The following is an 11,619-nucleotide window of genomic DNA, read 5'->3' on the forward strand; positions in this document are numbered from 1 at the left end:
GCTAACACAAATAAGAACTGCATCACTGGTCCAGCAGTGAGCATGTTTGACTAAAGATTACTTCGTGGGTTCGGACTAACAGGTCGGGTCAAAAATTATAGTAATTTTCAGTACCAGCCCAAAGTTTGGAAATCATCACCCTCGAACCACGTACTTCAGGGTGACATCCCCTAAATATCGGACTTCCCTATAATAGCAGTTGCTGTTATGGAAATAATTCAGGGCAATAAAATTGCATATCGTAAAATATTATTTTAGAAGCAACCTGACCCAGGACCTGTAATCCCTGCAGACACTGTACACGACCAACCCAAAATAAAAACGTTTGAATAGTCGAACTAATGACTAAAATTAATTAATTAATTTTTTACTATATTTTATACGATAGGCCAGCGCTTGACGACAATCATGGCCGTTAGAAAGCAATGATGAGGTCTAGGTTGGAGCACGCTTGCCTAGAAAAAGCCTATTCACTCTAGCCTTGAAGGTACTCAAATTATACGTGGCAGGAAACACAGTTGCCGGGATTAAATAAAAATATAATTGATTATTCGTAGAATGGTATTATAATCAATAAAATTATGGAGATTAAAAAAACAATGAGCTATATTAACTAATTTATATATAATTTATATAGTCTGTAACTAAAACTAATTCGACTAAAGCTTCAGTGTTGTGAATGTTAACCTTGCCTAATGTGAAGCACGCAACAAACATAACCCAGATTTTCATCACCTCTTTATACCTTTCATATAGTCCTCTAGCAGAGACAAACTTTACACAAAGTTTGCCAAAGAAACATTTAAAGTTGTCTACTAAGGGTTGTCTTCTCGCAAAGTCAAACATTCTGGAACCGAAGCCAGCACTGGAACTCAATTGAAACAATAACAGTCTGTTCAGTCTTTGAATAGTGAAATATTTCTGAAATTCTGAAACTTCTTGAATCTAGAATCTGAGAAACTTCTCTGTAACTTATGTCTTATACAGATTGTAGAGAATATTCTACTTCAAAAATTAGGAAGCATATAAAATAGCAAGATTATATAATAGTTTAATTGAATAGTATTTAAAATTGATAAAGATATTAACATAAATATATATAATCGGGTTAGTATTGTAGTTTATGTATTTTTTCTAACCACTGGTAATAATTATTGAAGTGAACATAGATAAAACATAATTTTATAAATATAGATACTTTGTACAAAAAAATATTTAGATTTTTTAAATATTTTAACAAGATTTTCTTGCATCAGTGCCCAAGTTAAGCTAGACAAAATTTAAACTCACTATTTTAATTTGGCTTTGATCGCATTAACTCGTTATGGCCTTTAAAACTTCAAAGCAACCACTGGTCTGGAAAAAGATCTTGTCCGTTAAAAACTTTATAGCGGTAATTAATTTAATGTTGAGAATTTATCCTCTAACAGTTTTGCTTCCGGTAACATAATACTAAATCGAGGTTTATATTAAGTTTAGGTAGATAAGAGATGCAATCGAAGATGGTAGAGGTCCAACTGGTTATGGAAATGGCAGTTATATTAAACCCATGCAATTTTCAGTTGGTTCAGTTTTTTCGTACTAAATTGCTTGCAGCACATCTATGACAGTGCTGCTGCGCCAGGGAAGTTGTTAAAAACTAACTTAAATCGAAATATAAATCTGGAAACTCAACGTTCAGCTCCTTGAATGTTGTACGACAACATTCAAGGAGACATTCATCGACACAACCAAATTTCTTATTTGCCTTTTCTTATATAAAATGTAATATAAAAATATTATTTTTGTCATGATTTTAGATTAAATTATCGCCAGAAAAATCTCCAAAATATTGTCCATATTAGCTCAAGAATCACGGATTTTGGTTTTCCACCACATTACAATTACCTTACAAACCAATCACAATAACAGCAAAACGTTAAAAATGCAACGCCAGCATAAAAGAAAATGCTAAGGAGTAGATGACAAACATTGTTTTATCCATGGCCTCAGCTAGATCTTTGCACTCGTTGTATTCATCCTTTTCACTTTCCATTTCTTCTAAGTTACTATTTCTCGAAGGTTCCACTTCATCAGTGTCATAACCTTCATTCACGCTTTCGTATATGTGGCATACCTAAACACAAATAATTAATATATTTTTTGTAAAATCAGTTGGATGAAAAAAAGTTATGCAAAGTGCTAAATTTGAATTATCAACTACACAGTTCAATCTGCAATTAAGGAGGGGAGATTATCATAATAAGAACTGATATACGTGCAATGCTGTGCTGACAGATAAAAAAGCCTGCTTATAAGCTTTTTCATCTGTCAGCACTGAAAATCACATTCGATTCATAAACGCACAGGATGGATGGAAAAAGAAACATCCGAGCATGTCAAAACAATAGTGTGTGTTTTACATCTTTTACATTGAAGTTAAGACATCAAAATTTTATTACCTTTAAGGGCGCCAAGCAGAATAAACTTCTAAAATAATATGAAGTTAAGATGCTCTGAACTATGGCAGTTTTGCATATGCCTTTGGCTACGGAAGTCATTAACGCCATGTGAATTAACATAGCCAAGAGAACTCCAAATAAAATAGCAACATATAGGATCACTGTAAATTAAATAAGTATTTATTAAAGTATTTGCCATACACCGATAATTAAAAAATAAAAATATTATATTCATTCATATTCCTAATCTTAACGTATATTATAATTCGTAGTAGATAAAATACTTACAAATGGAAGGAATGGTATGACAAGGAACCAAAACGTCAATATAACATAGTCCCATGCAAATAACAACGCTGCAACCGGCGTAAAACCAAACTCGCTTCATGCTTAAAGGTTCACTCCAAAATGAGAGCAGCACAAATGTAACTAGAACTGGAAATACATTAAACTCGAAATATGCATTAAATAGTAATCTTGGGTTATAAATATTGGTTTCATTAAAATGAGGCGTTAAATAAGGAGCACTCATTTTGCCTAAAATTTTAAACCTTCAAGGCAATAGTTTGAAAGCTGAATAAGTTAGTTTTTAAATAGATTAATTAAAATACAATGTTCTTTATTTACAAAAAATTGCCATATTGACTTTCGCTTTACCGCTACCGACCGACCAATTGTCGACCGACAAATCCCAGTATGACCCCTACAGATCATCAAACTTTCAGACGCGCTGTTGCCAATATAATATGAATACTTACCAAGTAAAGGTGTGTAAAATACAATATTATAAACAGCTGCCCTACGTTGCAATGTAACGTTTATTACTAATCTGTCACTTTGGCGCGTGTAATTATCTTTGACTGAGTACGTCTTCTTCCATGCCGCAGCATCTACGATATTCTGCTTAGTCGTAACTTCCCAAGCGTTTTTAATATCTTCATCTATACCTGTCATCTAAAATAGTTAATCGTAAAAAATTACGTTCTGCTATATTCTGTTCAAAATATGTTTGTAATTGTTGCATTTACATATTGTTTTATCACACATATCTTAATAATATATCAATCGCTTTTCTCATCTGCTTTGACGAAGGCGGCGATCGTGTTTAGCCAATAGATAGTGGTGAGATAATCATATGGGATAATCAATTTACCTGAATATTTAATAATATAATAACCATATTAATTTTTAAATATTCAGGTAAATTAATTATTTTTTTGCTTCTAAGTTGCTAGAATTGCAATTATCTGTGTTTTAGTATTCAAATATCATGCGCTCAAAACCTTTTACAAAATATTTCTTTTCCCGAACCTGAGCGTTAATGGTTGGACACATCACAATCAGCATTTTTATTGGGACGAACATAAATTACTTACTAACCATATACCATAATCAAATCGCAACCCTTATAATTATGTAGTTCCGGTGGCGACCCGTGGTCTTCATCAGTTTCGCTTGACTGAATGGTGCTTTACGAAAGCAAATACTCAAGTTACTTTTTAAAATTCTAAATCGCTACAGAATTTGAAGAGGTCTCTTGATAATCTCTTGAATAATTTTTCATATCGGTTTATAAATTACAGAGATCTGTGGTAACAGACATGATTCGTTGTTCTGAGGAAATTGATGGGGACAGTTTAAATAAATTTGTTTTGATTCGTATAGTTTCCAAACTAGTTTAATACTTTCGTCATAAGTATTTATTGAACAGGGAATACGTGATGACTTACTATTTCCATTTCATAGCTTGTCGAAGGGTTGAGTAGATTCAATGTAACTTTTTCATGAACTTCCCAAAGTTCAATGACTATAGCGCATTCATATTTGTCACGTGGCCACCTGGTCAAATTTCAAACATTTCAAAGTTGTATCAATAAATTAAACCCATTTCAACTTACTGATTATAATTATTAAACATTAACACCAAACTCAATATCTTTACCAATAAATTTTCCTAATTAAGAAAAAAACTTGTTTGAAGTAAACATTCCGACAATATTTTTACTACTTAAATCATCAAATATTATGTGAGATCAAAACATCATGTCTAGGATATTATTTACAACCGACTGCCTGCTTGAGGTCAACCAGAAGTCTTTTAATACCAATGTTAAAATAATGTTATATGATGCTTACTTTGTAACAGTATTCTCATAGTCGAAGCACCAAGTGTCAGTTGTAGTTCTCATGTGTAGGATTGCAGTACCGCTGTTGTCCATTGATATCAATTCAGGGTTTCTGTCGTCAAGCATATTAATGCTATCTGAGCTAAAATGTATAATATAAAATGTAATATCGTTTAATAAGAATTCTTAACATATATTATAACTGAAAACTCGTTTGTTAAGCGGCACGGCTCCACCGGTAAAGTGGCTACTAAACATGAACGAAGTGTTCCAAGAGTCTAACTTTTGGTCACATAAAATTGGTAATTTTAGTAATATTTTAATAATTTTTAGTAATAGGAAGGATCCTAGTATAAAACATATTAATTTGAAAAATCATATAAAATCAGTAATAACCACACATAATTATTCCGAAGTTAAATTGTAATAATAAATCGTCATAAATTTATATTATATTTTAAATTCGTTAAAAATCTTTAAGCTTTAACAAACAATAACTATTACTTGAACACAGATAATGCTGGGCTCCATATTTGTCCTTGCCTAAAAGAAAGTCGATCGATTTCATTGAATCTATTTGGATTCCAAGCCAAACTATTATCAGTCCACTTCTGTAAAGAACAAAAAAATATTGAAGGTTTATATTTTCCTCATTTAATTAGAATGTATTCAACCATATTTGTACGGTAAAGTAAGAAAAATCTATTATAATTTTAGTAAAAGTTAGAAGACTAATGAAGAATATCGTTTATTTACCCTTAAAACAGATATTCCGGTGGTCAATTTCGAAGTAAACGCATCATACATCACACTAGTAACTCTAACACCTAAATTTACAGTAATATCGGGTCCTGGTGGCATACCAGGGTCTTTGCCAAGTAACAAAGTTCTTTTCAACTCCTCTGAATTCGATAATTTTGGTTCCACTGCTTGTGAATCAGGTGTTGCTGTAAAAATATTTTAAAGCAATTTGTTTTAAATTTCAAATACTTATCAAAACATATTAAGTATAGGTAATTTTTTACGGCTTCCACGTATTTTTTAAACACTTCATTTATACTAACTAGGTATACTTAATTAGGAATAGTGTATAGAAGTTCAATACTAACCCACAGTGCCATTAGTCGTTGGAATAGGACAATCATAGAGGAATTTTGCTTCCACTCCAGACCATGCAGCAAAACTAAAATATCTGACAGTGATTGGGTTCATGTCCTGATAGCTAATGATTGGCAATACCTCACCTTCAACTCCAAATTCAATTAGACCATCTAAAATATAATTCAAAGTTACCGACATTATGCGTTTAGTAAAATAAATGTACATTTTTTACCTTCAGTAATCTTAATATAAAATGCCCTGAATTCAATAGGAGACAAAATTTGGAGTGTTTTTGCTGATGCTTTAGCATTTCTTTTTAGGTTTGCACGAAGTTCCGTGAATCTATTACCGCCTCCACCAACGACTAAAAATCAAAGAAATGAAAGATTATTTTATCTTAAATACAATCTAAGTATTTTTTGGTATGCAATAATACTGTTTTCATTCATTAGTTCAATGAATTCCTTTATCAGGATTCCTATATCTTATAGTAAAACGATAATTTAAACAATGGTAAGTAACAATATTTTGCGTTTAGATAAAATATCCCAGCACTATATATCACCATTTATAGTTTTGCCATCTAATATTTACTTACCAATCTCATAAACAGGATCACTTGTATCAGGATTTGGTACAGTAGACAGGAGAATATGCCCATTACTGGCTGCCAATATTGCGATATGCATTTCATATGCTATACTGGGATCAGATTTTACCATCTTCCTATCTTCTGCGTTAACTTGATAGAAAACTTCGTAGCTGTAGCCATGTTGACAAAGATGTTCTTTGCAATACGATGCCACTTAAAAAAAAAAAAGAGTGTGGGTATTACTTTCATTTTGTCCTAATCGAAGGCGTGTATTTTTGACTCAAGCTCTACAAATAAATAAAGTTTTAAAAAAACTAAAAAACACGCTTTTTATAGAAAACCGAACTAAAAAATAGAAAATAAATTTAAATTCAGAATAGTGTTAAAAATTTCAATAAATATAAATTAATAATAGAGTGAATAAAAAAAATATATTTTATTATAAAAAAAGCGTGGGGCGCATGGTGTCAATAGTTATAAATATTTTATTGAAAGATATGAGTAGAGTGATTATTATTATGATAATATTTTAAAAAGCACCCTACGCTTTTTTAAAATAGAATATTTTTTTTATACACATTTTTATAAAAAGTAACAGCTAACGCCCTCTACCATCTAGTAGCTTAATGTTTACTGTTACATACAGGTGAAGCTAATAAAAGCGTGTTAAAAACACAACTTTTCTCGACTTAGCTAACATAATGCTGTAAAAAATGTTTAAGCTACCACAAAACACACTTTATAAAATATTTATACGCACTGAATCGTAAATTCTTACAAATTTGTATGATTTTACCTATTTATTTTATTTTGTGTACTTTACATACATTCAGCGTTTTATTGGCAAAAGATGTATGAAAAACTGACAGTGACTGACTGACTTCTGAAAAAGATGCTCCTAACTTCCTAGACTGCATCGTCACATACCAGCAGGTGAGATTGCAGTCAAGAAAAGTTCATTTTGTGCCATTTAAAAACGTCGGGTGAAGCTGCAAGCTTTCCAACTGCCACCATTTATGCAATCGCCCTCATTCGCAATGATCAGCCATTAATTTGAATAATTGAAACGATCCGAGGAATCGCGCGAATTCTAAATGTTAAATGCTCCATTTCAAGACTCTGAACTTACGAAGTTTCCAAGTTTGAAAAGTTCAATGTGCAATTGTCATTGGTCAATCGAGATCGAATGAAAACCTAGTTTAAAATCATTAATCTCAGTGGACTATGGCTTATAACAATTTGCCATGTGCAGTGTGCTGATTTTTTGTTGGAAAAAAATCACAACACATTATTATAGCACGCTTCTTATAAACAAAATGTCAGGAGGTTATTTATGTGCTCACACTCAATTCTCAAACGTAAGAACGGATTAAATCAAAATTTATTACACAGATAGATTATTAGTATCTTGGATAACATATTGGATACGTTATCGTTGGAAAACCGGAAATTTCAAACTCACATAGTGCCTGATCGTCGTCGTTAGGTAACTATTTCAGTTTTAGACTAAATAATAGAAAATCGATATTGAGGTTAAAAAAATCAGGTGATACATCTAATATAATATATATTTTATAGGTCTGAAACTGAAATAGATATGTAATCTATTATAAAATATCGAGATCAAAGAACGATAATTCTTTGATCTCGATATTTTATAATAGATTATGTTTTAAATCGTGACGTCACTGAATCTATGGATTGCAATAGCACGTGAAATCAATCTGTCAATAGCATGTAAGTCATTTTGACTTCTATCGTGAAATGTGGATACGTTTTTACTTGCTGCTGTACTTTTGCTTGTACTTTTTTTTTAAATAATATTACACATCTTATAACTAAACTAATTACTGTATAAGTCATCCCCCGCGTGGATAGTTGCCAAGAGGTTCTAGCTGGTTTCTGCGCTGAACAGCCAGGCTGATCCTTCGCGTAAAATTTAGCCAGCACTTCTCTCACCAGATGACCATGTCAATGGCAATCAACCGCGGAGTTATATCTTACAAGAGTTTTTTTTATATTTATACCACATGGCCCCAGGGTCTGCACGGCAAACAAAATTGGCAATACTACGTTCTTAACATTGTCGAATTCTTATAATATACTCGTATCTTTGAAGATTTTTTTTGCCCCATAACGATTCCGGAGATCGAATCGAAATTCCACCAGCGCGTTCGGCGCTCACACTGGCATAAATTCACTGCATTTTTCATTGTTGAATTGTTTTCATTCGATTGATTTAAATTTAATTTGGTAGAGTGACAGTTTTTAAAACGAAAATTATTTTACAACTGTTAAAATCAATAATATTTTTTAACCGTAGAAGTGATTTGTTGGAATCTACAAATTGTTTTAAAATCCTTTTAGTGTATTCAAAATGCATTTCGGAAAAATGTATACCCACTTACCTACTAGGTACTTATACAGAATCCTGGTGAGAATACAGATTATTGCTACTTTAACGTTAACTTAAAAATAAAAATGTACTTTTAAATGGCTTTGAAAATAGGAGTTTGGAAAAAAACATTAATTAATATCATTACTTAAGATACGCTTCATCATTAGCTTCTTGATTGAAGATAAACAATATCTTGTTAAGAAGTGCATGTTAACATACGTTTTTGTAATTTTTTTTTATTATTTGTTCGTTGCAATAAAAAATATACTGTACTTGGTGCACATCATGATTACAATAAGCTAAATCTAATGCCTAAGTTTGAGCGTTCTTAAACTAAAATTAGCCATATTTTAGTTTAAGAACCCTTAAACTAAAACACTCATAACTCACTGTTATATGTGAAATTGAAGTGTGTATCGATTTGTGCCGTGACATATCCCAAGGCAAACCAATTCACAAAGTAAATCTGTAAAATTTTCATTTTAACTAAATATAAATGCACTACATAAACACAAAACACAGGCGAAAATATTTTTCTTTTTAAAATCCTACAGTCGTAATTAAAGCTACTACACAGTGGAATTATTAGTTCAGAAATACATGTGCCAGTGCGACATACATGAGAGCTGTGAGCGTTGTAACGGGACGGTCAGTTGTATAAAATTGTAAGTAGGATTAAAAATATTTTCAAGCGACTTTTTGGATGAGACGTAATCCTCCACTTCACTGGGGGCCGAACAACGCTTGATTTACCAGTTTGGGGTTTCCATTCCAGCACCTTGGCGTCCCAATTATTTTCAATATTTCCAGTAGTGTGAACAAATCGCATTTGTGTGTTCACTTCACCACCCGTTAAATATTTTTTTATTAGCAAGAAATCTTAAAAATAACGGTACAGTTTTATTTATATGTTCAAGATGCTGCGTCACCTAGTATGCAATAATAATTTGGTGGATGGTTTATTAAAAGAAAGTAATATGGCATAAACAAGAATATAACGATTTTTGAGCTAAGTCAGTCTGAGTTAGTTTTACCAACTGCATTGAAGCATAGTGGTGGATTACGCTCTTAAATTCACTCACTTAATAGTGAGAAGGCCCGTGCCTAACAGTGGGACGTTAATAAGCAAAATTCAAAATTCAAAATTCATTTATTTCAAGTAGGCCTAATTAATATAAGCACTTTTGAAACGTCAAGTCTGTCTGTGTGTAGTGACTCCACCACCGGTTTGGAAAGCAGATTCTACCGAGAAGAAGCCGGCAAGAAACTCAGCAGTTGCTCTTTTCCAATATCAACAATTTACATTTTACATTTTAAAATTAATTTTTCTACCTTGTGAGAGATGAAAGCGGAGCCAGATGCTTCCAAGCAACCTTGTTATTAAGAAATTCATCAATTGTATAATAACCTCGCTGTAATAAATGTATTTTAACACATTCTTTAAACTTATGCATTGGTAGGTCCAAAATTACCTTAAGAATCATATTATAATAGTGTATACTCAATCCCACAAATGAATTCTGCACCTTTCGCAGACGATATGCAGATGTCACTAATTTATATATTTCTTGTAAGTCGACTGTTTATATACACTTTTTGTTTATAAAGACTAATATGTTGTCTTACAAATACTATATTGTTATAAATATATTGTGAGGCTACCGTAAGTATACCCATTTCTTTAAATTTTTCACGGAGGGATTCACGTGATTTAAGTTTATATATTGACCGTACAGCTCTTTTCTGCAAAATGAATATAGTTTCAATATCAGCAGCTTTGCCATATAAATAAAATCCCGTAAGACTAATGTACGTAAAACTAGTGTGTAACACTATGAAAGTATGCAAAGTAAACAAGTCTTGCTGTTTTAACGTCAGTCTAATCAGTCTAATTTTTCTGACGGCGTAGGCAGCCGAGCTTAGTTTACCTGCTAGTGTATCTATATGGGTATCCCACTGAAGCTTACAATCCGAGGTTATGCCCAGAAAAACGGTGGAATCTTCCATTTTTAGTGATTCTCCATTTATTATTATATTTTTATTAACTTTCTTTACATTTGGTCAAATAAATTCCATACACTTGTTTTTTTTTTGCATTTAAAAGTAAATTATTGACAGTAAACCAGTGCGACACATGCGACATAGCACGGCTTACATCGTCAGAGTTGTCTCTACCTCTATTAGTTTTAAAAATTAGAGATGTATCATTAGAATTCGAATGGAGAAAGCTACTTTTCCCCTCCAAAAAATTCATAATTTCCGTGCGTTTAGTGAATAAAATAAATTACGTCTACAGTACTTATTACCACTGCCAACACTGCTGAGTGTAGCTAGGAATATTATGAGTAGCTGGTAGTGCCTGTGAAACGCACCGGAATCCCAGAGGAAGTGTTGGTGTGGTTATCGGGCGGACGGGTGATAAATAGCACTGGAGCGGTGTCATATTGTAACAAAAATATTAATTTATTGTACCTATCTTATCCTCGTAGGTATCCGATTTATTTTGTTTTATCACATAAAATATAGTGCGCGATAATTTTATTTTATTCCTCTACAATTAAGCCTAGGCTGAAATTTAAGTAACGGTAACGGGCATACCTGTTATGGCAATTTTTTTGGCCTATCATCATCATCATCATATCAACCCATTTCCGGCCCACTACTGGGCACCGCAGTATTGCCTGATTACGTATCTCAAAAAAGGCTTGCTACAGGCGTTAATCTCACGATCTTTACCGTCATACGTCACACGTTTTCGACTTCGATGGGCGATCAGCTTTGTCCGTCAAAGTGGTGATAGCCTTGTGGTTAGAACTGCGGCTCCACTTTCGGGGGTCGGAATTCAATCCCCAGCACGCAAATCCAACTTTTCTAAGTTATGCGCGGTTTAAGGAATTAAAATAACGCTTGCTTTAACGGTGAAGCGTGCGGATCGTGAGGATCGTGCGAATGCGGGTGAAG

General features: G+C 32.7%; 1 protein-coding gene across 1 annotated transcript; it reads right to left on the bottom strand.

Annotated features, from left to right (window-relative positions):
* Positions 1-1,201: 1,201 nt before the first annotated feature.
* Positions 1,202-9,276, bottom strand: LOC120626698 (5-hydroxytryptamine receptor 3B-like). The gene is made up of 12 exons (XM_039894329.1): positions 9,049-9,276; positions 6,267-6,473; positions 5,901-6,032; positions 5,677-5,838; positions 5,324-5,514; positions 5,072-5,178; positions 4,578-4,709; positions 4,172-4,280; positions 3,200-3,395; positions 2,730-2,876; positions 2,442-2,602; positions 1,202-2,116 (listed from the first exon to the last, which is right to left on the bottom strand). Exons 1-12 carry the CDS (start codon positions 9,137-9,139, stop codon positions 1,919-1,921), a joined length of 1,833 nt encoding a protein of 610 aa, XP_039750263.1. The 5' UTR covers positions 9,140-9,276; the 3' UTR covers positions 1,202-1,918.
* Positions 9,277-11,619: the final 2,343 nt, after the last annotated feature.

This window comes from Pararge aegeria, chromosome 1, assembly GCF_905163445.1.
Source record: "Pararge aegeria chromosome 1, ilParAegt1.1, whole genome shotgun sequence".
NCBI classification, from domain to species: Eukaryota; Metazoa; Arthropoda; class Insecta; order Lepidoptera; family Nymphalidae; genus Pararge; species Pararge aegeria.

What these genes read in the sequence shown, in the direction of transcription:
- LOC120626698 (XM_039894329.1), bottom strand. Translation starts at nt 9,139, where the DNA reads ATGAAAATTTTACAGATTTACTTTGTGAATTGGTTTGCCTTGGGATAT. An exon ending in CTTCAATTTCACATATAACA is followed by an intron (nt 6,474 to 9,048) that starts GTGAGTTATGAG and finishes TTTTTTTTTAAG; the next exon opens with TGGCATCGTATTGCAAAGAA. An exon ending in CAAGCTATGAAATGGAAATA is followed by an intron (nt 3,396 to 4,171) that starts GTAAGTCATCAC and finishes TAACTATTTTAG; the next exon opens with ATGACAGGTATAGATGAAGA.